Below are 27,519 nucleotides of genomic sequence, written 5' to 3'. Positions count from 1 at the left end.
AGGCGCAGACTGGGGAGATGGCAGACGGGTAGATGGCAAATTGGGGAAGATGGGAGCAGATTGAGGGAGATGGGGGACACAGAGTCAGATTGGGGAGAGAGAGGAGCAGATTGGGGAGATGGCAGACTGGGGAAGATGGGGCAGATGGGGGAGATGAAGGGCATGGAGTCAGATTGGGGGAGCTGTAGGGGGAGATTGGGGGAGGTGGGGGCAGACTAGGGGAGATGGGGACAGACTGGGGGAGATGGGTCTATGGGGGCAGATTGGGGGAGATGAGAAGATAATGGAGGCAGATGGGGGAGATGAGAGAAGTAGGGGGACAATGGGGGCTGGGTGGGGGCGGGCAGAGGCAAGTACGTGCAGCGACACTGCGCGGGGGCGGGATGCGCTCTCCACGCCGCCGTTCGCACAGTTGGACCGAAGGCCCGGGACGGCTAGAGCAGCCTCGTCGGAGGTGCGGTGGGGCTGCAGCAGGGTCCACCCCCGCCCTCCCAGCGCCGAAGCCCCGCCCCCGCTCTCCCACCCCCGCGCCGAGGTCCCGCCCCCGCAGGCGAGCTGGCGTCACCGTCCGGCCGGCTGGATCTGGTTCCAGCCGCGCCGGGCCGGCCGGGCATGCGCAGTGCGGGGGCGCTGCGGCTGCAGGAGGTGCGGATCCCGCGGTGCGCACTGCGGCCGCATCCCTGCCCCGGCGTCGTGCGTGCCCGCGGGACCTGACAACCGGGGCAGAGGTCAGTGCTCGGGGCCGCGGCCGGACCGGGGCTGCAGGGAGGGGAGGAGAGGGGAGGGAAAGGGACGGGCCCTGCTCCAGCCCCGCCCCACGGCGACAGGTGGGCGCTCCCGCGGGAGGCCGTGGCGTCCGGGCGCTGCTGTGGGCCCCGCTCCGCCCTACAGACCCCAGGCCGACCGAGCCGCGCTTCTCGGGGCTCCGCTGCGCGCCGTTCCCCTGGCAGGCCCTGGACGGTCCCGCGCCTCCTCCCACTTACTCTCCTGGAGGCGCAGGGCCGGACCGCGGGTGGCGGGGTGGGGGTCCAGGCCCTGCAGGCGCTGCGAGCCTTCGAGCGCCCCCGCAACCGGCCGCGCACCCCTGCGCTGTGGGGGTGGACCGGGCCCCCAGCCGCGATGCAGCAGCCCCCGGGGGAGACACGAGCTCTGAGGACCCCGGGTGGTCTAGAGTCGCCGGCCGCCGCGTGACCCCTGGGCGGGCCTGTGTCGCCCGCAGCGCCGCCTCGTCCCTCCCTGTGCCGAGGGAGAGGACCCCGTCGGGCGCCCGGAAGCCCGGGGCTTCCTTGTCTGGGGCGAGGCGGCCCCCCGTGACGCGGTGGGCGCTAGTGCGAAGCTATGTCAACTAAAGCAAAGACTCATAATGAAAACAGTCGGGTTAGCTTCACGCGGGAACCTTCCTGAGGACGGCAGAGCGGGCTGGCAGCTCCTTCAAGAGGCTCTGCCGCTGCTGCATCGGCGTCAGCCGGGTTTGGGTGGGAGAGCGCAGAGGTGTTTGGAGTGTGGGTCTTTTATCTTCTGAGGAGGCGGTGGCCCGGGCAGGTGGCGGCCCCGCGCTGGTCCTGCGCTGTGTCCTCGGAGCGCCCTCAGCTGCCGCATCCAGGTGCCGGCACAGACACGTGGGCGGGGCTGCCTAGCCTGCTGCTGGGCCTCAGAGGGCTGCAGAGACGGCAGGAATGGTGACCCTTGCTTCAGAGTCCTTTGGTTATGAGTAACTCACCGAATTGACAGTGTGATTTGTATGAATGCGTTGTGTTCACTGAAGAGCTGTGGCAGAGAGAAAACCTAACACGTTTAATTCCCGAATGTGAGTGTTTTCAACTATGTGTAACAACTAACACAATTGACATAATGATACACTTCGTGGACATTTAATTTTGATTCTGTCATTTCCTTATTTTTAGAGGTGGTAACGTTTTGTTTTTTTCCCGTTGCTCAAACATCTTCGAGGCTCCTGCACGGCTGGAGCTGTGCCTCCGGGCCCAGGTGACCTCGGGGGGAGAAGGAAGGGGCCTCTGAGGTGAGAACATAGTTTTGCTGTTTTCAGTTTATACTCAAAGCGCTGCAGTTTCCTGACACTACAGAGCACACCTGTCACGCCAGCAGGATGAAGCACAGAGGCTGCCTGGTGAAGTGGGCTGCGCGCTAGAAAATGCACGTGCGGAGTAGCTTGGTTCCCTCCACGGGGAGCGTGCAAGGCCCTCTTGGGCGCCGTGGGAGCCTCGCCGCCTGCACAGGCTTCGGAGCCAGGTGCTGGAGCGGCAGCAACTGAGGGGTGTGGATGTCTTTGCACGTTTCCCATATGTTTTTCACACGTTAATAATGTGATTTTCAGTGAAGTGGCCGAATCAGCATTGAAGAATGGGGAGCAAGTGCGAGCCGCTTTCCTGCGAGTGGTTGAGAAGCAGGCTTTGTGTTGGCCGCCCCTGTGGGTAGCGGCTGCTCAGCCCTGCCCCTGCTGCCCCTGCCGCGGAGCCGCCTTCCCTGCTTAGAAGCAACACTGCCTCCGACTGCTAGTTAGCAGCGGCCTCCACAGGGAAGCTGAGGCAGGTTCGTGTTCTCACAGCTAAGAAGGACGTGGGCCTGGCAGGGAGCTGCAGCACAGCCTCTGGCAACACAGAAGCACTGCCCTGCCGGACCCTTGCCTCCCAGGCCGGCTGTTGCCCGCCAAGCAGCTGGAGCACTTGCTCGCGCGGGCTCTTCAGTGGTGCCAGGTGCAGCTGGCCCAATAGTAGCGAAAGAAACGAGGAGTGTCGTGCATCGTTAGACAGCATTCATATGTCTAAGTTCAAATTAGAGCTGCCCAGCCGCACATGTGGATACAAAGCTGCCATTTGGTGGGGAGCCGGAGCCTAGGGGCCTGTGTCACTCCCCTGGATGTGGATGTGGGTGAAAGTCACCCAGAGGCCTTGCCAACATTCTGGGAGGTGACAAAGGGGCAGGGCCTCTGGGATCTGGGGTCAGGAGTTCCAGGAGGCTCGCTTCTGCTTCTGTCCAGTAGTTCACTGTTCCCTTCACGGCAGCTGAAGCTTCAGCTGCTGCGCGGCCCACCCGGCCAGAGGCAGAAGGGAGCCCTCCCTCCCAGGCAGTGCCCTGGTGGGCGTCCATTCTGTGGCAGACACTGGCCATAGAGGCTGAGAAAGGAGAGGACCCCAGCCTGCCTCTGGAGGCGCAAGAGAGGCAGTGAAGGGCCCGAAGCTAGCGATGCAGGAGTTTCCAGAGCACAGGGGAATACGGAGCGGGAAACACTAGCCCTCAGCTCCACTGAGGAGCCACACAACCTCTGCCAGTGCTGAGTGGCTACAGAGCTCTGTTACCAGCCCCATTCCTCTTGGACGGGCGAGGTCGGTCCGCATCGCACCCCCCAACCTCTAGTGCTCTGTAACCACAGAATACGCAAAGCTGTGTCCACAGGCCTCAGCGGCTGTGAGCCCCTCGCCTACACTGGGGGGTCCTCAGTTGACACCTGAGCCAGTGTCCTGTGCCCCAGTGGTGCCAGGACAGAGTCCCCGTCCCCGACCTGATTTGTGCATCTCATCACCCACTGCCAGCACTTTCCCCCCACCAACAGGCTTGCTCGGTACAGCACCAAACCCAAGTCCCTAGCACCCACACCCTAGTGAGTTTCCTGTGCCCTGTAGGCTGAGCTGCTTCTCGTCCTCCCCCCACCAGGATCCTTGGAACAGGGAGTGGTTTTTATTTAGGTCCCTGAGGTACCAAGTACAGGCTTCACTCTTAGCAGCTGCCACCCTAGTGATGAAGCTGATAGCCTAAGCAGACTGGCCCCTGCAGAGCTCTGGGGGGAGGTACCTGGCTTCTCCGGCCTCCACCCTGGCCCACAGCTGCCTCCAGGCCCAGAGCAGCAGATCCCAACCTGTCTGCCCCTGGGGCTGGGTCTCCAGCAGTCAGGACTGAACTGCTACTAGCTGCTGACTGGTTCCTTCTGGCTGGGCAGGTGTGGGGCGAAGGGGGCGCATTTGCCCCATGTCCCCATTGGCTGCATCTCCACACCTTCCCTGGTGACACCTCCGACCAGAACAGACCAGGAGTGTGGGAGGAGCCCCCACCTGCTCCCCCAGTGCCCCGAGGTTGTCTTCTGTCTGCTCCTTTTGTCTTCCACACTGAAGAGTGTGCTCCGGCCGGGGATGGGCGTGTGTGGTGTTGGGGAATGGACACCTGTGAAATGGTGGCGTGTGCATCAAGTCTGAATAGCCGTTCGCAGGTTCTTAGAGCTTTTTGTTTCCAGAAACCTGATCTGATCTTTATAGAAAGTGCTCCTCTGTGCAGTCAGCCTGGGTCTCCCTCCTGTCCAGGCCGGCAGCACTGTCTGACTCAGCGAGGAGGGGCTGAAACTGGAGAGCCCCTGGGAAGGCTCTTGGGGGCCAGGTGGCAGCTGGGAGGGTGGCTCTGGTTCCCCGCCCTCATCCTAGCGTTTAGCAGACTGCCCCACACCACAGGTTTCCATTTTCACCCTTGGGTTAAGAGAAAAGCAGGAATAAAAAGTTTCTAATGTTGCTCGCGTAATTCAGCACTGGCCATCAAAGGCACCGGGGCTCCTGCGTCTCTCCTGCCCCTGTGGGGCTCCCGCGTCTCTCCTGCCCCTATGGGGCTCTCGCGTCTCTCCTGCCCCTATGGGGCTCTCGCGTCTCTCCTGCTCCTATGGGGCTCCCATGTCTCTCCTGCCCCCATGGGTCCGTTTCCTGCTGTTTGTTGCACCCGCCTGCATCGTTGGTGTGTGCGGCTGAACTCAACCTGTTTAGGAAGCCCACAGCAGGGCTCTGTGGGGCCCATTCCTGGTCCCACATCTCTGTCAAGGGCTCCCCTTGAGCTGAGGCTTCTGAGCTCCTCCAGGCGGGCATAGGGAGGCAGGTCCCACTGTCAGCCAAGCTGCAGGGTTTTTAAGGAGAAAGTGGGGGCTGTGCACCGTGGGCTCACACCTGTAATCCCAGCACTTTGGGAGACCGGCCGGAAGGATCACTGTAGACCAGGAGTTTGAGAGCAGCGTTGGTCCTATCTCTCTAAAAAATTTTAAAACTGGCCAGGCATGGTGGCACATGCCTAGAGTCCTGGCTACTTGGGAGGCTGAGGTGGGAGGATTGCTTGAGCCCAGGAGGTCGAGGGTGCAGTGAGCTGTGATGGTGCCGCTGCACTCCAGCCTGGGCCACAGAGCAAGACCATGTGTCAAAAAGAAAAAGCCTCTGTGGAAGGGCCTCCAGTCCCCTGGCTTGGGCTGCAGGGGCCGCTGCTCCAGCCCTGCCTTCTACATGTGCCAAGATGTGAGCAGTCACCCCTGGAGATCCTCACCCCTTCTCTATAGAACGAGGAGTCAGGCTGCCAGGGATTGGGGTCTGAGTACATTGCTATCTGTGTGTGTGTGTGTTTCTTAGGAAGAGGGCCCCACGGTCTTTGTCATGTTCTCCAGGGCCCAGTTGGAACCAGTTGGAATTTGGATGGGGAGAAATGTGGAGTAGGGCAGGAACCTCCTTCCTAGGAAGGAGCCTGCGGGGGACCCTGCATGGGGTCCCAGATTCCCAGGGGGCCTCAGGTGTGGTGTTAGAGGGGCGCTGGGGCTGGCAGTCTGTCCATGTCTTCAGCCTAGGTCTCGTGAGTTCAGGGAGTTTGAACCTGGGTGGAGAATGAACCCGTGTGTCTTCACTAACCTCCAGCTGACACGAGCTTCCGCCGACCCAGCAGTGGCGCGTGTGGGTGCTCCCCGTGCCATCTGTTGGGGACACCTCACGCGTCACTTGCGCTCGGCCCATGTTGCAGCTGCAGGAGCCACCAGACCCTATAAATACTCGGATGCCCACATCTGCTCGTATGTATCTCCCTGTACCTGTGCATCAGGCCTCATGCGTTTAAAACATCCCTCTGAGAAGGGGCCACAGGCAGGCGTCACCCATTGCCACGGCACTACGGCAGGAAGCATCCCGTGCTCCGCAGGGGCGGGGCGGCCGCTCTCCCTGTCCTCCAGGAGCTCACGTGTGCCTGCCTGTGAGCGCCTCGACGACAGAGCCGGCGCCCGCCCCAGTGTCTGCGCCGGGACCACAGAGTGGCCAGCTCACCGCAGAGACGTCACACTTGGTAGCAGCCCCTGGACTTGTATGCACTTCTGATACAATGTGTTTTAATCAGTATCAACATGGAAGGGGGAGAGCGAGGGACATTCCACTGGTGTTCTTGGGAGGAAGTAATGGGAGGGAGGACGGTTGGGGGGATTCACCTTTAAAGAATTTGAGAGCTTGTGTATTTTGTGGGATAACGGAAAATTAATCCCCTGTGTGTTTCTGATCATTAAGAAGACCCCATCGATGCTGTTGGTCGTGGGACTGTCATTTCACAGTGCGGATCCGAAGGTGGTCCTGGCTACTCTGCGAGGGTTGCCCTGGGAGGAGGTGGTGGAGGGCACGTGGGCATCCCGTGTTCCCTCATGACGGCTGTCGCCTGTAGTCGCCTCAAAAGGCTTAATTAAAAAAACTCTTGTTTCTCAGAAAAAGCAGTTTACTACTGTGAGTTAACGCTGTGGAATTCTAATAATTGGGATAATAAATCTGATTAAGGTTTTCTTTAAACTGGAACAGAATCCCTACAGGTGCTCCATGAGAGGGCTGTGGGACGTGGGACCGGGCTCCTGACCTTGGAACTCCTGGGTGGGGTCTGAGGCGATGCAGGAGACAGAGGAGCTCATGGTCCAGGAGGCGCTCGTGGATGGGGACAGGCCTCCCCGCAGACCTGCATCTGTCGTCGTGGGACAGGGGCAGGGTCGTGTGACACAGGCCCCATGTGCACGTGTCCAGGGTTCCCGTCCCCTCCTGAGCTGCGGTCTCCACCGTGGCTCACTGACAGTGCGGCGGGGCTCCTGGTGAACTTGAGAGTTGGTTGCCCTGTCCAGGCGGCCTCGAGTGCACCAGGACACGGCCTGTCCAGTGTGATCCAGGCACCACGCCTGTGGGCCGTTCACCGTCACCTGGGTGTGCTGAGGGACTTGTGCTTTCCTGGATCGAACCGCGTGACCCAGGCCGGGGGAGCTGCCCCAGGTGCCCCTCGGGCTCCTGCTCCCCAGGACTCACGTTTGCACCCCAAAACCCAGTCTCCCCCAGCAGAAGGGCATGCGGCTTGAGTCCAGGAATTTGCGCATGCAGTTTTGAGCCCTGGACGCTGGGCCCCAGAGCGCCTGGCCTTGTGTGCAGTTGGGGGCGGGGGCGGAGAAGCTCCGTACCTCGCCGTCTGCAGCTGCCCACGGCGGTCATTTCACATGTTGGGGCTCTACACGAGATCCCACCGGAGAAGTCTCCCCTCCTTGGGAAAGTTTGTAAGTATTGAGTCCGTGGCTTGTTTCCCGAGAAGGTGCAGGAGGGTGTGTAGCTGCCTTGCTATCCTCCACCCCGCTGTGCGGAGCCCTCCCCACCTCCCCTGCGATCCAGGGATGCTCCCCAAGGGCCTGACGCAGCAACACTGGAGTCCTGGCCCCGTCACCCGGCTGGCGTTGTAGGACAGCAGCACCTGCCTCACTGACACAGTCCCCTGCACGTCTACTGGACGGGATCCAGGCCGGGTGACCCCTTCACCCGCACAGCAGGGCACGGCAGGCCGGGCTGGTGGCGTCCTTCCCTGCAGCTCCAATTCAAGCAGGGAGCTCTTTATCTTCCCTCTGAGAGACAATGGGTCCTTTCTCTGCTCATCTCTCCTCCGACAAGGCCACTGCTTCCCCAGGGAGCCTGAGCCTGGGGCCAGAGGCAGTGGCTCGACACCCACAGCTTGAGGTGGACTGGGCCTGCGTGATCCTCAGACCCGAGGCTTCTGAGTGGTCTGGGCTTTCCACAGACCCCACACCCTCAATGAAATGCGCAGAAGAAGACCAAGGTGCGTTGGTGGGTGCTGCTGTGTGCTGGCGTGTGCTGCTGTGTGCTGGCGTGCGCTGGTGCATGCTGGCGTGCGCTGGCGTGTGCTGCTGTGCACTGGTGTGTGCTAACGTGCGCTGGCGTGACACCAGAGGGGGAGCGTGTTTTGTCTGGGATCCTCATGTGACACCTCAGACGCTAGACAGTCCCGCCCAGACAGACGCCGGTCCAGGGTCATTGCGGGCCCTGGCCGGGAGTATCTCCATCTGGTCAGGTGACAGTCGCGTCACGTGGGCGTTGCTCGCAGAGGGGCCTCTGGAGGAAGGAGAGTGGCGGTCAGCACTCAGCCTTTGGCCTTGCTTCACTGTGGGTGAGGAGCTGCCCACCAAGGACACTCAGGCCAGGTGTCAGGACACACGCCTGCCTTGGTGCCCCCATGAGGGCCGGGCATTAGGGGCCACACAGGCTGCAGCTTCAGTCCCTGTAACCCTCTGGGTTAGTCCTGGGTCCTCCCTGCTCTCCTGGGTCAGCCCTTCGTCCCCTCCCTGCCTTCTGGTCAGCCCTGGGTCTCCCCACTCTGCCCTCCTTTCTTAGGTGAAGGCCCTGCTCCCTTAGACTTGAGGGGAAACGGGAAGGTCTGGCTGGAACAGAGGGCTTTCTCTAAACCCTGAATCCAGAGCAGCGTGGATGCCTGCGGGCACTGGCAGCTGACAGCTTGCATGAGCCCAGCCTCCGCAGGGTCTCCCTATGGCCCAAACCCTTCTCATGAGACAGGGACTTGCACGTTCCTCCCTCAGCCTCAGGTTGACAAAGACCTGAGGCCTCTTCCTGACCCCACCTCTCTTTCCTCACCCCCAGCTCCCCCACACACCTGCTCTCACACCCGGGGGACAGGGAGCCCACACCTGCTGTCACACCCAGGGGGAGGGCAGGGAGCCCACGCCTCTGCTCTCACACCCGGGGGACAGGGAGCCCACACACCGGCTCTCATACCCAGGGGACAGGGAGCCCACGCCTCTTCCTGACCTCACCTCTCTTTCCTCACCCCCTGGCACACCCCTCCCCCACAATTTAGCAGGAACCCAGTAGCCACCAAGGCTACTTCCTGTCACACCTCCCTGGTGTGAGGCCGTGGCTAGGGAGGCTCATTCCCAGGCTGGAGAGACTGGGCAGGGGTCACTGTCCTTTGGGGTTGTTCTCAGAGCCCACAGCAGTCCTGTCAGGCCCTGCCCGGCAACGCGGCCCCCACACAGGACCTGCTGGACCAAGGCTGCCTGCTCCTCCCAGCCCCGGGGCTCTCACCGCACAGCCTGCACACCTGTGCTCAGTGCGCTGGGTCAGCACATCCCTGCAGGGCAGGGAGGGCCCGCAGCGAGGAAGGGGCTGTAGATGGAATCGGTGCAGGGATCTGAGATCCGGGCTCAGGCCGGGACAAGATGAGACCAACCTGAACGTTGCCATGGCCGGCGGCCGACATACCCTTCTTGGGGCTCGTTTCTGTGCATGTGATGTTCACGGTCGTCACTTAAGAAAATTCAGAACCTTGGAGATTGGAGTCCAGTGCAGGAACCTGGTGCCAGAGTCGTGCCAGGCCGGCTTTATGGAGCCCCGCGTGTTTCTCCCTCGTTTCCTGTTGGCTTAAATTCAGAAACCTGGGAAATGATGATGGTTTTATTTTTGCCGATTCTTTCAGTTGGGATGCAACTAGCACGTGTTACCCGCCTTGGACATCTCTAGGAAGAGCCAGTGCGTTGTGGCATCTCATGCTGGAGCACGGCTCACGACGGGCCTGTGTCACACAGATGGATGGGCGGGGTGGGCGGGAAGGAGCCTTTGGGGCTCTGCTGCCTCAGTCAAGTCTACAGGAACCTTTTCAAATCAAATGATTGTCATTTCTTCTCTGTGTCTCTTGTTAGGAGTTAGGCCGGGCGCAGTAACTCAAGCCTGTAATCCCAGCACTTTGGGAGGCCGAGACGGGCGGATCACGAGGTCAGGAGATCGAGACCATCCGGGCTAACACGGTGAAACCCCGTCTCTACTAAAAATACAAAAAACTAGCCGGGCGACGTGGCGGGCGCCTGTAGTCCCAGCTACTAGGGAGGCTGAGGCAGGAGAATGGCATGAACCCAGGAGGCGGAGCTTGCAATGAGCTGAGATCTGGCCACTGCACTCCAGCCTGGGCAGCAGAGCGAGACTCCGTCTCAAAAAAGAAAAAAAAGGAGTTATAGACGTAAAGGAAAAACATAGTTGTCATGCAGTTGTATTTTCTCAAACAGTGTCAGCTTCTCTGTAAGAATGTCAGGGCTCTCTCCTCTGGAAGCTGCCGTGGCCACTGATCCTCTTTGCTCCTCCCAGCCTGTAGGGTTTGGCTCTGGTTTGTTTTCAGTGTTTGCTGAGTCCAGGGAACATTGTCAATCCTGATGGTAAGGATTTCGTGTTTAACGGCGCATGTGCCACGTTGCTTGAGGTAGTCTGTGAAAGTGTTCACGTTGTAAAACACAGTGTAGGTGCAGTGACAGGCCGTGTCACCATCCCGGTCCTCGGGTTGCAGTTTGTCTGTGTGGGTCCGTGTCCTGTGTGAAGCTTTTCATGCACATTGAATTGTTCTATGCGTTTTCAAATGTAATCCTGAAGACATCTAACCGCAGGGGAGAGAATGTGTGGCTGGAATTTTTATTTTTCTATACTTCATTTGAGTGTCTGTATGTCGTCAAGTCTGAAATGCCGGAGACTGTCCTAGCATTGAGATAGGGTGACTGTACTTTTACATGGTTTTCTGCTTGCACTGGGATGGTCCAGAGATGCCGGCTTTAGACATCACACGTCTGTGACAGGCCAGTGCTTCCCTCCACAGGGCCCATCCCATCTGTGTCGGAAAGCCATCACGTTAGGAGAGAGATTCTTGCCCTGACAGTGTCGGCTCAAAGCCTCCCAGCACACCTCTCCCTGGAGAGTGGCCCCAGCCTGCAGGGTCTGTGGGGTGGACACTGGGCCTAGAGGGGCCCAACGGGCCCGAGGTCTGCCCCTTCCCAGAATCCTGGAGCCGGCAGGAGCCGGGAGTGAGCCCTGGCGGCCGCGCCAGGCTTTGCGTCCTAGGCCTGAAACTCAAGTCCGTGGAAGTGGCCCTCACAGGCTTTTTGACCGTTGGATTTTTTTTTTTTTTTTTTTTGAGACAGAGTCTCGCTCTGTCATCCAGGCTGGAGTGCAGTGGCGTGATCTTGGCTCACTGCAAGCTCCACCTCCCGGGTTCACACCATTCTCCTGCCTCAGCCTCCCGAGTAGCTGGGACTACAGGCGCCCACCACCGCGCCTGGCTATTTTTTTTTTTTTTTTGTATTTTTGAGTAGAGATGGTGTTTCACTGTGTTAGCCAGGATGGTCTCGATCTCCTGACCTCGTGATCCGCCCGCCTCGGCCTCCCAAAGTGCTGGGATTATAGGCGTGAGCCACCGCGCCTGGCCGACACTTGGATTCTTTTACAAATTTTTTGGTGTGTACTTAGGTAATTTACAAGCCCTTGGGGCAACTTTGGGGGTTCTATGTGATGATAGTGGCAAGTTTGCTAAAAGTGTTTGCCAATGAAACCCACGTTCTTTGGAGGGTCGGCACGTGGGTGGCAGTTGGAGAAAGTTGTCTGCTGCTCATCCGTGGTGACGGTCGTCCTGCCTTGCTTCCCTGTGCTCTCCGGGCCAGAGACTGTGCCAGCCAAGCAGAGGAAGCAGCGGGTCCTGGCAGCCCCACCACCCTCCTGCACTGCCCCCACTCTCCCTGGCCCTGCCGCGGACTGTGCCTTCTAGCCTGCCCGAACCTGCTGCCCCCCGGCCCCCTCCAGCTGGCACCCTCCCAGGGCCCGCCTGTGTCGTCCCAAGATAGCTGGGGCCACTCACGTCATGGTCACAGCCTTGGGGAATCACCTGGTCCAGGACAGTGAGCATGAGCACGGGGTGGCCAACGGCATGGAGTAGAGGCGGGCACCCCAAGGCAGCAAGCGTCAGCACAGGGCGGCCGACGGCACGGAGTGGAGCCGGCCACCGCCGAGGCCCATGGCTGTCTGGGCGCGGCTCCCTCACTCCACCTGCCTCTGCGTCTTCTGTTGAGGCCCAGCACAGAAACAGGAGTTGGGGGTTTTTCAGCTGAAAATCATTTCTGGGGTTCATCGGTGACTTAGGAGAAGTTAAAGGTGCACTGGCCAGTGTCAGGTACAGCCCAGGGCAGTGAGTGGCGCTCCTGAGCTTCCCGCCTCATGGCCACAGTGGCTCCCGCGGGAGCACGGGACTTGGACTGTGACTCCCAGTCAGCTCGGGAGTGCCGGTGACCAGAAGCAAGGGTGGGTGTGAAGGAAGCTGTTTCCACAGCGTCCAGGCTGGTGCCTGACACAAGAAACAGCCCCACGCAGGGCACTCGGGAAGCCTTTGAGAAACAGCGGGGCCTGCAGGTCCCTCGCTTGGCCCACGTATGAGACGGCCTAGGTCCCCCTCGCCATCCATCCCAGGCCAGCGCCTGCGTTGCTGTTGCGCACAGCCTTGGCCCTGTCCTCACCGCTCTGGCCACCAGCCTGGGACCCTGCCACAGGGCCTGCCCACCTGCTCAGGGCCTGTCCAGGTGCCTCACACATGTGGGCTGACAGGCCCTTGGCCACTGCGGCGGCCCCTCTGCAGCCCTAACAGTGTCATGGACTTCGGCCTGTGTCATCAGCCGCGGCCTGCGTGGCCCACGGGGTGGGGCAGAGGCTGGGCCTGTGCCGGGAGGGGTTTTGCCTTTCAGGGCCAGGTGTTGTGCTGTGCTTGCCCGTTGGCAGCTGTGGGCCTAGGAGGTGGACGTGGAGCGGGTTGGAGCCGGTCAGTCACCAGGCTCCCCTGGGGGTGTCCACATCCCTACCATGAAAATGCTCCTCAGAGCCCTGCGGGCCTGGCCTGGTGGGTCTCGGAGCTTCCTACCTGTGTGTATGGGCGGCCCAGGCCCTCCCACCAGGACTCTTTGGCCTCTCTGTGCCGGGCACCTGCCAGGGTGGGTGCCCCTCGCCCCCCAGGCGTTGCCTCCTGCTATGGACCCCCAGCAGGCTCTAGGGGTGTGGCTGTGGGTGTGTCGGCGTGGGGGTGTGGGTGTGTGGGTGTCTGTGGGTGTGTTGGGTGGGTGTGTGGGTGTGTTTGGGTATCTGGGTGTTTGTGGGTGTCGGTGTGTGGGTATGGGTGTCTGTGGGTATCTGGGTGTGGGTGTTTGTGGGTGTCTGGGTGTCTGGGTGTCTGGGTGGGTGTGTAGGTTTCTGTGGGTGTTGGTGTGTGGGTGTGGGTGTGTTGGGTGTGTGGGTGTCTGGGTGAGTGGGTGTGGGTGTGTGGGTGGGTGTGGAGTCTGTGGGTGTGTGGGCGGATATGTAGGTGTGGGTGTCTGGGTGTGCGTGTTTGTGGGTATCTGGTGTGTGGGTGTCTGGGTGTGTTGGGTGTATGTGGGTGTGTTTGGGTATCTGAGTGTGGGTGTCTGCGGGTGTTTGGGTGTCTGTGGGTGTCTGGTTGTGTGTGGATTTGTTGGGTATGTGGGTGGGTCTGTGCGTGGGTGTCTGTGGGTGTGTGTGGGTGTCGTGTATGGGTGTTTGGGTGTGGATTTGTTGGGTGTGTGGGTGGGTGTGTGCATAGCTGTCTGGGTGTCGGTGTGTGTGGGTGTATGTGGGTGTGTAGGTGTGAGTGGGTGTGGGGGTGTGGGGGAGTGTCTGGGTGTGTGTGGGTGTCGGTGTCTGGGTGTGTTGGGTGTGGGTGGGTGTGGGTATGTCTAGGTGTGTTTGGGTGTATGGGTGTGTGTGGTGTGTGTGCGTGGGTGTCTGGGTGTGGGTGTCTGGGTGTGGGAGTCTGAGTGGGTGTCTATGGGTGTGTTGGGTGTGGGTCGGTTTGGGCGTGTGGGTATCTAGGTGTGTGTGGGTGTATCTGGGTGTATGTGAGTGTGGGTGTGTGCGTGGTGTCTGGGTGTGGGTATGGTTGTGGGTGTGTGGGTGTGGTGTGTGGGTGGGTGGGTGTGGGTGTCAGCTGTGGGTGGGTATATGTCGGTGTGGGTGTATGTGTTTGTGGGTGTGTGTGAGTCCGTGTGGTAACATGGGTGAGGGATGGGGGCTGTGTTTGGCTGTGGGGGTGAGTCTGTGAATGTGTGTCTGTGTTGGGGGTGGGTTGCATATATATCTGTCGGGGGGGTCCCTTGCCTCACTTTACTTTGCTCTCCCTGGGGTGGGATGCGCAGGTGTGGGCTGTGCGTGCCCGGCCTCCCTTCTTGGAAGCCCTGGCTCCCAGTGGGTGGTATCTGGTTCTGATTCCCACGCCCCGAACCATTTCCCTGGGCTCCTGGCCTTGCCCAGAGTCTACACTGATGTTCTGATTTTTTCCAGGAAAGATGAAGTGTGTGGACAGCGGCTGGGGTCACCTCATGGTCACCCTGTGGCCCAGCTGCCCCGGCTCTGACGCTTTGCGCCATCCACTTCTTTTGTTAATTAGGGGAAGGTGGGCAAGACGGAGGGCCTGTGCTTTCCTGGCAAGATATGGCTGGAGACACATTGTCACAGCAGGCCCTCTCTCTCCCTCTGGGGTCCTGGTCGCCCTTCCTGTCCCCAGCCTGCAGCCCAGGCAGAGCAAGGTGGCCAGTGACCTGCCCAAAAGCAGCAGGCCCCAAGCACCGACCTCGGGATTTGGGTCATGTCCTGGGCCAGCACCTGGCTTGTGTGATAACAGGCATAGGCATGCCTTCACCCCTCCCTGGGGACCGGCCCAGATATTCCCACGCCCTGCGGGGTAGGGCAGGGCCTCACAGAGCCTCTGGAGGCAAGAGTCTGTGGTAGGTGGATGGGGGTGGAGAAGGGGCTTCTGGGCAGCTAGCCCTGGCACCTGGCGTGTGCCCAAGGGACTGGCCATCCTCACGTGACCCGTCTGTCTCTTTGTTGTAGCACAGGCTCAACAGGATGGTGTCAGCCTGGGCTGGGCCCGGTGCTTGGGGACAGAGCTTTTGGCCACTACCAAGGCGAGGGTGGGCTCAGGAAGCCCCAGGCAGCGCACCTGTCTGGATACCCTCCATCTCCAAAGCCTGATGTGTTCCTTGACTTTCAGGGAGGAGCTGTGCTCAGGCCTGTGCCGGATGCAGAGCTGGAGCTGTCCCCAGAAGAGCAGAGGGTCCTGGAAAGGAAGCTGAAAAAGGAACGGAAGAAAGAGGAGAGGCAACGTCTGCGGGAGGCAGGCCTTGCAGCCCAGCACCCTCTGGCCAGGCGCTCAGGAGCCGAGCTGGCCCTGGACTACCTCTGCGCGTAAGTGGCCCTGCCCCACGTAGTTCTGTCCCAGGCATGCGTCTCCACCCTTGCCTGAGGGGTTTGCAGCCTTCACCCGCACACACTGTGTGGAAGGTTCTAGAGTAGTGGGGTATTAGCATTCATGCCAGACCTGTGCTGCTGCCACTGACCTTTCTGTCTGAATGGCTCAGAGCCTTCAGGAACTTCCAGGGGCGGCAGCAGAGCTGCCACCTGTGCAGGGGTTGCCTGGAACTGTGCTCTTAGAAATGGGTCCGACGGTGAACCTCATCCCAGCCATGCTCACCGCAGGAAGAATCCACGGGCCTGGGTGCTCCTTGGACGTGGGGGTGAGAAGGAGGGAACTCGAGTTGGCCTTCAGCCCTCACTCACAGTGACGGGAGGCGCCATTGCCACCCTAGAGCGGGGAGACGGGGATCGTGAGGTGCCAGGCGCAGGGCGCCATCTCCCTGGCTGCCTGCAGCATTGCTGGGTGGATGATGCAAGATTGCAGGGGTCAGAGGCTTCAGCGTGGGCTCCACAGCCTTGCGGGCCATGGCCACCTCCCCGGTGCTCACGAGCACAGACTGCTGCCCATTTCTGTCCGCTCCGTCGGTCTCCCTGAGTGCTAACTGCGCCTAGAGTAAGGGGTGTCACAGCGTCTGTGTGGCTGGCTTCCTCGGAGACAAGAACTGGGTCCGGTCCCTGTGATGGGATCACCCTGAGGGGCAGGGGGTCCTGTGGGTGGTGCTGGCTCTGCCCAGGAGGACAGACTCCAGCTGCATCTGTGTGGGAGCCCCTCAGAGAGCCAACACCCGGTGTGGCTGTGCAGCCGGCAGAATGAACAGCGGGGCTTGCATGGATGTGCACACTGCATGCACACACGTGTGTTGTGTATACTGTGTGCACGTGTGTACGTGTGTGTGCATGTGTATACGTGTTTTGTATATACGTGTATGTGTGCGCATGTGTATACATGTGTGCACATGTATACGTATTGTGAATGCGTGTGTGTGCATGTGTACGTGTGTGCATGTGTGTACACGTTATGTATACATGTGTGTGCGTGTGTACATGTGTACGTGTTGTGTATATGTATGCATGTGCATGTGTGTACGTGTATGTGTTCATGTGTGTACATGTGTGTATGTGTGCGCATGTGCTTACATGTATGTGCGTGCGTTTGTGTGTTGTGCATACGTGTGAGTGTGTGTATACGTGTGTATACATGTTATGTATACGTGTGTGCGTGTGTACATGTGTGCATGTGTGTATGCGTGTGTGCGCATGTGTATACGTGTGTTTAACCATGTGTGTTTGTGTGTGGACGTGTGTGTTGTGTGTGCATCCCCAGGAGGGCCTTCCACCTGTAGGAGAGGGTCTCTTGGCCACCCTGCATCAGGCTCAGCGCTGGGCTCAGGAAGTGGGGCAAGCCTCCTGCTTCTCAGAGCTTAGGCTGCCTTGGGGAGTTGCAGAAGGAGCTCAGGCATAGCATTGGTTGGATCCGGCTGGAACCAGTTGAGTCATCGTGGGTCTCTGCACCAGTCAGTTCTCTGGAGCCTTAGCTTCCCCCTCCCTGGGGAACGTGGCGCTGAGGCCAGGTCCCTAGGGCTACCCCAAGAGCTCTTTCCTGCTCCGAGAATCCGAGAACCTGCCTGGCCCAGGGGACGGTGCTGGCTGTGGTGTGAGGCCGCTGCCTCCTGCACCCACTCCTGCTTCTTGGCAGGCAGGGCCACAGGCCACCTCAGGGTCAGTTGCTGTAGACAGAGGGGGCTTTGGAGGCCGTTGGTGCAGCGCCTTGAGCCCGGGTGTGGGCAGGGTGTGGGCTGTACAGAGGAGTGGCTGGACACAGGCCTAGAAGGCGCCAGCCGCAGGAATGGACTGTGGGCTCCCTGTGGGAGGCAGAGGGCGACTGGGGCCTGCAGCTGTGCCGCCTGCACCCTTCCTGTCTTCACCAGCAGGTGTCTCTGGGCGTGGGTGTTCTGGACCTGACCTGATGCCTGGGGCGAGTGGGGAGCAGACATGGGTGGGGTTTATCCTCCTTCCTCCCCACGTCTGCCGGCGCCTTCGGCTGCTCTCAGTGTGGACTCTGTTAGCACGAGGGGGACGTTGGGAACGTGGGCAGGAGGGGGGACCAGTCACTCCATGGCGTGACTGCCACTCCCTGGTCTTCACCCTGGAGGTGCCCTGGCTCCCATTCCATGATCGCACACCCTCTGAGCTCCCCACAGGAATGTCCTCGGTGCCTGGGAGCCCGCCCTGCTCCCATCCTCGGCCTCACACCCTCTGGGACCTTCCCGTGGCCCCCTCGTGCTACTCGCAACCCCGAAGCAGCAAGTCCTGTGCGGAGGCGCTGTGTCCTGGATGTGGGAGGAGGGGGGACCCTTACTCCTGAGAAACAAAGCAGCCCCTTCCCACGTGCACTTCCTCCAGGGCCTGGGATCCACACACCAGAGGGCCAGCCACAGACACGGGCACCCGGGCAGGAGCTTGTCCTCTTTCCTGGGGGTTTCCAAGGGCGCCCGCAAGCCCAGCCACATCTGCTGCCAGATCAGAGCCCACATGGATGTGTGGGGCCCACGGTATCCCTGGCAACTCAGGGTTTTCTAAAGAGAGGAAGCCAAGATTCCCACAGGGGAATGCCCTTAGCCTGGGGGCTGCTGGGGACCATCGGCCGCGCCACGGCTGGCCCACCACAGAGCCCGCAGCACAGGGGCAGAGGTGAAGGTCGGTACCCCTGAGTTGTCCTTCCCCTGGAGAGGCCCTGGGCTGGGACTCAGGAAGGGCGTGCTGGCCGCCGTGGCCCATGGCCGTGTTATGGGCTTTCCACGAGGGGTTCCTCCTGGAGGCAAAGCCATCTGCGGCCAGGTGGGCTCTGTGTGGAGGAGACCCCAAATGGTTCTGGTGAGCCCTCGTGGTGGAGAGTCTCCTCTCATCTCTCCGGGGGCGCCCCACCCATTCCAGGATGCCCTGGGGGTCTCCCCTCCAGATCCCCCGAAGGCTCTGTCCCCCCAGACACGTGGACCCAGCGCCCGTGGGGTCTTCATGTCCTGTCCCTAGAACCCAGGTCACAGGCTAGGCAGCGTCCGCACACGGTGACCTTGGTCTGTGACTGGTGACCGCGCCCTGGGCTGTTCTTGGCATCTCAAGGGTTCAGCTCCTCTGCAGCCTTCCTGGGGTACTACTGGCTTTGTGTGGAGCTGGGACTGGTGGGAGCTACGCAGCAGGGCTGGGGTGGGGGATTGTGGCCGTTGTGTGCTATTTCCCTGGGCTGTGACTGTCCCCTCATTTCCCCAGCAGGAGCCCCAGGCTTGGTCGCCTAGCTCTATTTTCCAGCTCGGAGCCATGTTGCTCTGGCCTTGCGTGGGCGGAAGCTGGGGAGTGTGGGGGCAGTCCCTCTGCTTTCCGTGGGCCTCTGGGCTGCCGGATCCACTGTGGTAGTTACACGGCTGTCAGCGGGAAGCCTGCTCCTCCTTAAAGAGAAAGAAGAGTTTATACGTTTAACACGGAAAGCTGAAGGTTTACTTTCCATATGACTGAAAGAAGAAAACCAGCATTCCTCAGGGCCTCCGCCACGACTGCTGGGTGTTCACACTGAGGGCGGGTGGCGAGGTGACCACTGCCTCCCTGGTCCCTGCAGGCTTGAGCTCGCTGTTCTCAGGGGCCGACCCCCTGCCTGGGTCTGCTTGAGGCAGGAAGTGGTGCCCCCACAGGAGAGAGAGGAGCTGGGACCCAGGCTGCACGGATCCGGCCGGAACGGGGTCCCCCACTCATCTGCGGAGAGACGAGAGCAAGTCACTCCGGCCGTGGGGCAGCCCAAGCCCACCTTCCTCAGGGCCCGCGTGGAGCCCGCATAGCATGGCGTTTTAGCCTCCCTGCAGCCTGTGGCCTCTGGGCCTGGAACCCTGGAATGAAAGGCCAGAGCAGAGGCCAAACGATCCCATCAGTGGGGCTTAGGAGACACTTCTTGGGGTCCTTCCCTACCCAGGCCCGCTGTCCTGCTGCTGAGGGACAGCCCAGCTCCAGTATCGGAGGAGCGGCCAACCCATGAGACCCGGCCCCTGCCTGCGCCAGCCCCGCTCGGGCCTTTGTGGGGTTTGGGTCGTCAACTCACCCGGGTCGGCAGTTCCTGCTGCCCTTACAAGCACGTGGACGCTGTGGCTGTGGGCCGGCTTCAAATGCTGTCTCAGCAGAGAACCTCTCTGTTTTCTTTTGGAAGGGGGTTCAGCAAGAAGCCCCCACTTTTTGTGGGGTTTTTTTGTTTGTTTTGAGACGGAGTCTCGCTCTGTCACCAGGCTGGAGTGCAATGGTGCGATCTCAGCTCACTGCACCCTCCGCCTCCCAGGTTCAAGCGATTCTCCTGCCTCAGCCTCCCGAGTAGCTGGGATTACAGGCATGTGCCACCCACACGCGGCTAATTTTTTGTATTTTTAGTAGGGACAGGGTTTCACCATATCAACCAAGATGGTCTCAGTCTCCTGACCTCATGATCCGCCCGCCTCAGCCTCCCAAAGTGCTCAGCTTACAGGCGTGAGCCACTGCTCCTGGCTGCCCCCGCTTTTTGTTTTTTAAGCCCAGTGGGCTAGCAGGGACTCTGGTTCTCCACCCAGCTGGTGAGTACCACAGGGGAGGAGGCCCTTTTCTCTGGGCTGCTGTAGACAGATGACCCTGCAGTGGCCGGGGCCCCTGCTGTGCCAGGGACAAGGGACTTTTCTCTGGCTGTTCTCTTTCCTTTTCCAAGATGGGGCCTCCTGTCTCCTGCCCCACCTAGGCAGAGAGAAAGAGGATTGTGTCCTGTGAACTGTGCAGCTGCACAGGGACCGGTCCCCAGGGTGAGTGGCAGAGGCAGCCATCACTCAGGAGGCCTCGCCCAGCATTGTGGGACCCACAGGCGACACTGAGCCCGTCTCCTGTCCCTCGCTGTGTCTGCTCCCCCAGTGATGAGGCCAAGAGCGGGACAGCTTATCTTCAGTGACGAGGGAGACGGGCTCCGCTTAAAGCCTGCCTGGGCTCAGTGACAGAGAGGCGCCCTTGGTTCAGGGCCATGGGCAGCAGTGCTGTGGCCTCAGGCCCCATGGGAGGGCAGTGTGCAGGGTAGCTGTGATTGACTCGCCGTGCATGGGCTCTGGTAACACCCGTGAAGTGGGGTCACCACTCCAGGTTCCCAAGGAGGAAACAGGCTGGTGGAAGCAGCAGCTCAAGGTGGGGGAGTTAGAAGGTGGCAGAGCTGAGACGCCAACTCCTTCCCTGCAGCGGGGAAGCAGCCCCCAGCAGGCAGATGCCATGGCCTGGCTGGCCCGGGTGCACCTCACAGGGGCCAGTGCTGGCCGGATCAGACATCCAGGGAGCAGACCACATGGGGCTGTCTAAAAGGAAAGGAACTAAAATTAAACCTCCCTGGAGGCTCCTCTCATCACTCAGGAACCCTGCATCAGTGCACATGGTGCTGATGTGTCACCTAGCAGGTACACAGCTGGTTCTTCACCCACAGGAATCCCCACCCACAGGACTCCCCACCACAGGACTCCCCTCCCATAGGACTCCACCCACCCACAGGACTCCCCACCCACAGGACTGCATTCCCGTGGGACTCCCCACCTGCAGGACTCCCCACCCACAGGACTCCACCCACCCACAGGACTCCCCACTCACCGGACTCCACCCACCCACAGAACTCCCCACCCACAGGACTCCACCCACCCACAGGACTCCCCATCCACAGGACTCCCCACCCACAGGACTCCCCACTCCCAGGATTCCACCCACAGGACTCCCCACTCCCAGGACTCCACCCACCCACAGGACTCCCCACCCACAGGACTCCACCCACCCACAGGACTCCCCACTCACAGGACTCCACCCACAGGACTCCCCACTCACAGGACTCCACCCACAGGACTCCCCACTCCCAGGACTCCACCCACCCACAGAACTCCTCTCACCCACAGGACTCCCCACCCACAGGGTTCCCCTCACCCACAGGATGCCCCACCCACAGGACTCCACCTACCCACAGGACTCCACCCACCCACAGGACTCCCCACCCACAGAACCCCACTCACCCACATGGCAGTGAGGACAGGCGGGCTGGGCAGTGCTCACAACAGGCTCAGGGCCCTCGTCTGTGCTGAGCCTGCAGTCTTCAGACCTGGGCCTGCACATTGATGGAGGCATCTGGGCTCGGCTGCCCTGCCTGACCCTGGAAATACGTGTCTGGGAGGAGGTCTCTGGAGTAAATGCTGCCTTTCCCTGCCCTAGCCATAGCACCGGCTTCGCTCCATCGGGCAGCTGCCTGATGTCCACAGGCCCCAGTGCAGGAGCAAGGTGGGGGCGGGGCAGTTGTGGCCCCAGGGAGCCGCCCCTCTGGCAGCCGGGAGCTGCTCGTCCCCAGGCCCACTGCCCCCTTGTGAGGGCCTGGACTCAGGTGTGTTCCTCACTATCTTCCCATTTTCATACAGAAAGTACATCGTCAATTAAGTTGGTCCCTTTTCTCCCAGAGAAACTCGTTTCATCCTCCCTCCCCTGTAAAATCCGTGTGACCCATGGGGCGGGGGAGCCCATGGGGACTTGAGGGCAGTCGTGAGCCTTGGGGTGGCCACGGTAAGAGTGGCGTCCACGAGCTTCCTGGGCAGGCGGCAGCAGGGCCTGGAGTTGTGGCTCCTCTCCTCGGGCAGGGGAGGGGCTCCAAAAACCCCCTTCACCCGAGGCCTTGGTGTTTAGCGCCTGGTGGGGCTCCGTCTCCTAAGATGAGGCGTCCCAGATCTGTCAGGGCAGACAGGCGCCCGGGAGTCTTCTGCCCAGCACCCTGAGGTGTTTGTCTTCCTTTCCCTAGATGGGCCAAAAAGCACGAGAACTGGAGGTTTCAGAAGACAAGGCAGACGTGGCTCCTGCTCCACATGTATGACAGAGACAAGGTGTGTGTGCACGGTGGGGCGGGCGCATCTCCCAGGGGCTGAGGTCCGTGCACAGCGGGGCGGGCGCATCTCCTGGGGGCTGAGGTCCGTGCACAGCGGGATGGGCGCATCTCCCGGGAGCTGAGGTCCGTGCACGGCAGGGCGGGCCTGTCTCCCGGGGGCTGAGGTCCGTGCACACTGGGGCCCTGACAGTGGAAGCGCGACAGTCTGAAAGGGCCGCCCTCAGGGCCCGCCGCAAGGAAGGTCTCCTGGTGCCCTTGTTCTAAGAGATGAGCTGCGTTGCCTCCTCCAGGAGCCCCACTGCCGGCCTTCAGGGCAGAAACCAACACAAGACGACCTTAGGGAGGCCACCTGCCCTTGTGCACGTGTGCGTGTGACGTGTCTACACGAGTGTGTACGTGTGACGTGTCTGTGTGACGTGCGTCTACACGTGTGTATGCATGACGTGAGTCTGCACATGTGTGTTTGCACAGTGTGTATGTGACATGTCTGCACGTGTGTATGACGCGTGTCTGCACATGTGCATGACACATGTCTGCACGTGTGTCCGTGATGTGAGTCTACATGTGTATACGTGTGACGTGTGTCTGCATGTGTGTGCATGCGTGTGACACGTGTCTGCACATGCAAGTGTGGGCAGCTGTCCTTTTCAGGGGCAGGATGTGAGATGGGGTTTCACAGAATGAAACGAGACAGAATTCTGAACTAAACCCAGCCGCTGGGAGGTGGGCTGGAGCTGCCTGTGTCCTTTGAGGCTGGCGGAGCCCACGGTTATGCCTTGCCAGCTCTCCTGCGCCCATGTTACTAGAGACCAGGCTTTGCGTGCTCTGTGCATGTGCGCTGAGGGCAGGGCGCGGTTTTCTCTTGCCGTGCCTGTGTTTGCAGATTCTCAGAGCGGGGCAGGCCCACTGGCCCCACTCACAGCCCTGGGACATTCCAGGCATAGCCTGCAGCCGCTTTCATTATTTTGTTGATGTTGGTTTTTTGTGGGCAGTTTTGAGACAGGGTCCCGCCCAGGCTGGAGTGCAGTGACATGATCACAGTTCACTGCAGCCTCAACCTCTTGGGCTTAAGCCATTCTCTCTCCTCAAAGTCAGAGGACATGTGCATCCCGATTGTAAGCCCTACTGCATGCTTCTCTCATCGTGACACTGGGGTGGGCGCAAAGCTGGAAGCAGAAGCGACTGGAACAGCTGGGGGAACCTGGAAACCCTCACGCCCGGGGCAGCTGGTTCCAGCACGCGGGCCAAGCCCGTTCCAAGTGGAGGAAACTTCTCCACAGAGCCCGGGACAACTGGGTGTCCACGTTTGGCTTTGTTTTTTTTAACTGAAGTTTACATGGTTTTATTTATATGTTACTATTACCAAAAGTAAACTTTATACAAAAATTTTTATACAGAAAAATAATCCTTGGTTAGGCAAAGCCATTTATATGTGTGTGTACACACACACACACACACACACACACACAAACATCTTATACTGTCATAGTTAAACATATTTACAAACACACAAATGTGCATTTATACATGTTTATTCCACATGTATTGTAGCCGTACATATTTACAAATACGCTAATACTTAATGCGGCCCCCAGCTTCACACCATATGCAAAAATTAACTCAAAATGGATCAAAGACTTAAATTTAGAACTAAAACCAAAACTTTTACATGAAAACCTGAGTCCATTTCATGACCTTGGATGAGGCAACGGTTTCTTAAATGTGACTCTAGAAGCACAAGTGACAAAGGAAAAGTCAAGAAAGCATCCTCATCAGGATTTAAGACTGTGTAGCGGGGCACGGTGGCTCACGCCTGTAATGCCAGCACTTTGGGAGTCTGAGATGGGCAGATCACTTGAGGTCAATAGTTCGAGACCAGCCTGGCCAACGTGGCAAAACCCCGTCTCTACTAAAAATACAAAAATTATCTGGGTGTGGTAATGCTTGCGTGTAATCCCAGCTACTTGGGGGGCTGAGGCAGGAGAATCGCTTGAACCTGGGAGGTGGAGATCGCGCCACTGCACTCCAGCCTGGGCAACAGAGCAAGACCAGCTCAAAAAAAGAAAGAAAGAAAGAAATACATCTAAGACTTTGCACTGCATACAGAACTAGCGAGAAAGTGAAACGGTTGCTCCAGAATGGGAGACGTTTATAAGTCCCACATGAATGAGAACTCTGCTAACTCAATAATGAAAAGAGCCCGGTTTTGTGAGCTGCTGCCACAGGGACCTGAGGAAACCCGTCTGCAGAGCAGATTTGCAGGTGGCCGGCGAGCCTGCGCAGAGGTGCCCCCACCACCAGCAGACAAGGGTCAGGCCACCATGAGATCGCCTGGCCACTGCCACCTTGAGCGGAAAGAAAAGCACCCCAAATGCCGGAGCGTACACGGCACTTTTATCACGGCCTACCCCTGTTTTATTTGTGTCATGTTTTCTCATTTTTCTGAGGATTTTTACAATGTTTTTGAAATGTCCTTCTCCCCGTGCGGCTTCTGTTTTAGCCACAGATTGATTCAGTGTTTTGTCTGCCTCTAACAGGCGTTTCTTCTTGCAGCGTCTGGGGCAGGGTCTGTGGCCAGGCCGCGTGCACCCTTGGGCTGCGGTGGGAGGATGAAGCCTGAGGCCAGGGTGTCCTTGGCTGCACCATCTCGTCTCCTGCTGCTCAGTGGCCCCGCCCTGCCCTGCCCCTGACCAACTCCGTCTTCCCTGTCAGGTTCCCGATGAGCACTTCTCCACCATGCTGGCCTACCTGGAGGGGCTGCAGGGCCGGGCCCGCGAGCTGACGGTGCAGAAGGCAGAAGCTCTGATGCGGGAGCTGGAAGAGGAGGACCCTGACCCCCTCCTGCCGGGGAGGGTCCAGCGCATCCGGCAGGTGCTGCAGCTGCTCTCCTAGCAGGTTCAGCACGGGACGGGGCCACTGCCCAGCGCAGGGTGGCCTCGGACCACACAGGGTGCAGCTCCTCCAGCGGTGGGGGCCGGGATCACCAGCACCAGAGCCTCGCAAGGGCCCCTTCTCTCCTCCAGACCCTCCTCGGCCGGAGACAGTTGTGACAGTGACGACAGGTTCAGTGCCTTCAGTGCAGAGCGTGGACACTCTGGAATCACCCAGACACCTGGGCTTGGAGGGGCCCTGGAGCCCTGGGAATCTGCTTGGGAGGGAAATGTCTATTTTTCTACCGGGAATATTTTAGAGATTGGGCCATGCTGGCTCCTCCTGCCAGCTGCAAACCTGCACCTTCCGCCTGATTCCCCATCCCCATCCCCCTGCGTGGGCCGCGTTCCTGGTGCCCTGCCTGCGTCCATCCAGGGGCCTGGCTGTTGCCTGTTTTCCTTTGACCCCACACAGCCTCACGGCTGGTCATGGGGAGCCCCTGCTGGGGACTTGTGGAGTCAGATCACGTACCTGTGCAGAAACTGTCTCTGTGGCTGTATTTGAAATAAAACTCGACCCACCAGAGACCGTGGGTCCTGCTCTGCACGGTGCGCCCCCTGCCTGTGGACTGCAGAACGCGCGTCCCCCATGCCAGCGCGTCCCCCATGCCAGCGCGCCCCGGGCTGAGACCCCGTCTTTAGTGGTGGCCATCCCAGGATGCCATTCGGGGCTCTGTGTGTGGCGTTCCTGGCAGTGGGTGCTGGCTGACCACTTGCGTTCGGGCCGGCTGTTTCCCAGCACTGGCAGTGACTGACTGTGCCAGGAAACACACTTAGGCCACACACAATCGAGCCACACACTTCCTGTTCCCAGCAGCCTGTGGTCCCCACCCCCAAGTGATGTGAGGTGCAGCGGGGCATCGAGAGGGCCACGGTGACCACAGGACTCCGTGCTGTGGCCGTGGAGGGGCCGGGTGGGCATGGCGAGGAGGTCCGTGCACCCCTGCGAGGCCAAGTCTGTTCCAGGATGGGCCCCGGGGGGTGCTGAGTCCAGCGGCTCTGGCCTGGGTGTCCACAGAGCAGACGCCCCGGGTGCTGCTGCCCCAGAGCTCCCTGCTGCCTGACTCAGGTTTGGGGTTTGTGCTGCCGTCTCAGTGCTCCCCCAACTGACGGTGGAGCAGAAAAGTAGCTGCAGCCGCCACCTGGCAGCCTTGGGACGCTGGCTCAGGCCCTGAGTGCCCCCTTGGGTGCCCTGCTCCCCAGTAGACCTGCTGAGGCTGAGGTCAGGCTGCCTGCCTTGGTTGCCCCTGACCCACCGAGCTGCACACAAGCCGGGAGGTGGGAGCACGGCCTCACCCCCGTGAGAGCAGTGAGGCTCAGGCCCCAGGCTGTCATCCTGGGGAGGGCTTTGGGCTTCTCGGGGCCTGTACCTCAGAGCGGTGACTGACCTCACTGTGACCCACAGACGTCTACTGTGACTTCCATCTTAGCTCCCTTAAGACACCGACTGGGGAGTGCTGTCTTGTCAAGGGTTCCCACCTCTGGGGGTCGTCAGGTGCCAAGCTCCTCAGGGCTCCCTGGCGAAAGGTGCCAAAGGGTGATGCGGAGGTGTCACCTGGGATGCAGCTCAGAGAACCACGCAATGCCCTGGGGTCTCCCTACCCCCGTGCAGGTCAGTGAGGGCACCCACCCATGCAACCCCAAGGGCCAACCACATGGGGCCACCTGTGCTGGGGCTGTGTGTGCCGGAGAACGGGCTGTGAGTCCCTGTCTCAGCTGGCGCTTGTGCGGGACTCCTGAACGAGGAAGCCTCCAGCTAAGGAAGCCCCCCACCTTAGCCTGGAGACGACCCTCACATCCGTCCCTCACGTCTGTCCCTGGGTAAGCGCTCCTCACGGTGGAGAGGGCAGCTGCTGACCTGCAGCAAGCCAGGCAGCGGATTGAGATTTATGCCAAGTGAGAAGCCAGACTTCAGTGCGGGTATGCGTGCTGTTCCCTTCGTATATGTCCAAGGCCATAAGTGATGGGCTGTGACAAAGCATCCAGGCGGAGCTCAAGGAGAAATGCCCCTGCAGTGAGTACGCAGGTCCAGGCGGAACTCAGGGAGAAATGTCCCCTGCAGTTAAGTACGCAGGCGTGTGCAGGTGTCAGAACCACCAAACCACACACTGATAACTCATGCTGGGTGCGGCGGCTCACGCCTGTCATCTCAGCACTTTGGGAGGTGGAGGCGGGAGGATGGCTTGAGCTCAGGAGTTTGAGACCAGCCTGGGCAACATGGCTAAACTGCCCTCCTACAAAAAACTAAAAATCTGGGGATGGTGGCATGTGTCTGTAGTCACAGCTACTAGGGAGGCTGAGGTGGGAGGATGGCTTGAGCCCAGGAGGTTGAGGCTGCAGTGAGCATTGATTACACCACAGAGCAAGACCCGACATCTAAAATAAATTTTTTTTTTAGGGCTGGGTGCGGTGGCTCACGCCTGTAATCCCAACACTTTGGGAGGCCACGGTGGGCAGATCACGAGGTCAGGAGTTCGAGACCAGCCTGGCCAACATGGTGAAACCCCATCCCTACTAAAAATACAAAAATTAGCCGGGCATGGTGGTGGGCACCTGTAATCCCAGCTACTCGGGAGGCTGA

The 27,519-nt window shown here is 60.1% G+C and overlaps 1 protein-coding gene and 1 long non-coding RNA gene across 4 annotated transcripts in view; both read left to right on the top strand.

Annotated features, from left to right (window-relative positions):
* Positions 1–25,483, top strand: part of C6H7orf50 (chromosome 6 C7orf50 homolog) — a 125,286-nt gene extending 99,803 nt beyond the window's left edge. For all 3 annotated transcript variants that reach the window (XM_010366643.2, XM_010366644.2, XM_030932271.1), the window contains exons 3-5: positions 14,920–15,113; positions 21,925–22,006; positions 24,721–25,483. In XM_010366643.2, the coding sequence (XP_010364945.1) occupies positions 14,920–15,113; positions 21,925–22,006; positions 24,721–24,900 (456 nt within the window). In that variant the 3' untranslated portion in view covers positions 24,901–25,483. The remainder of the gene's footprint in view (positions 1–14,919; positions 15,114–21,924; positions 22,007–24,720) is intronic.
* LOC115898246 lies at positions 803–2,450 on the top strand. The gene is made up of 3 exons (XR_004057936.1): positions 803–2,020; positions 2,107–2,250; positions 2,336–2,450. It is a non-coding gene; the product is annotated as an uncharacterized LOC115898246 (long non-coding RNA).
* Positions 25,484–27,519: the final 2,036 nt, after the last annotated feature.

This window comes from Rhinopithecus roxellana, chromosome 6 (genome assembly GCF_007565055.1).
Source record: "Rhinopithecus roxellana isolate Shanxi Qingling chromosome 6, ASM756505v1, whole genome shotgun sequence".
NCBI lineage: Eukaryota > Metazoa > Chordata > Mammalia > Primates > Cercopithecidae > Rhinopithecus > Rhinopithecus roxellana.
This window is presented reverse-complemented; position numbering and strand designations above follow the sequence as displayed.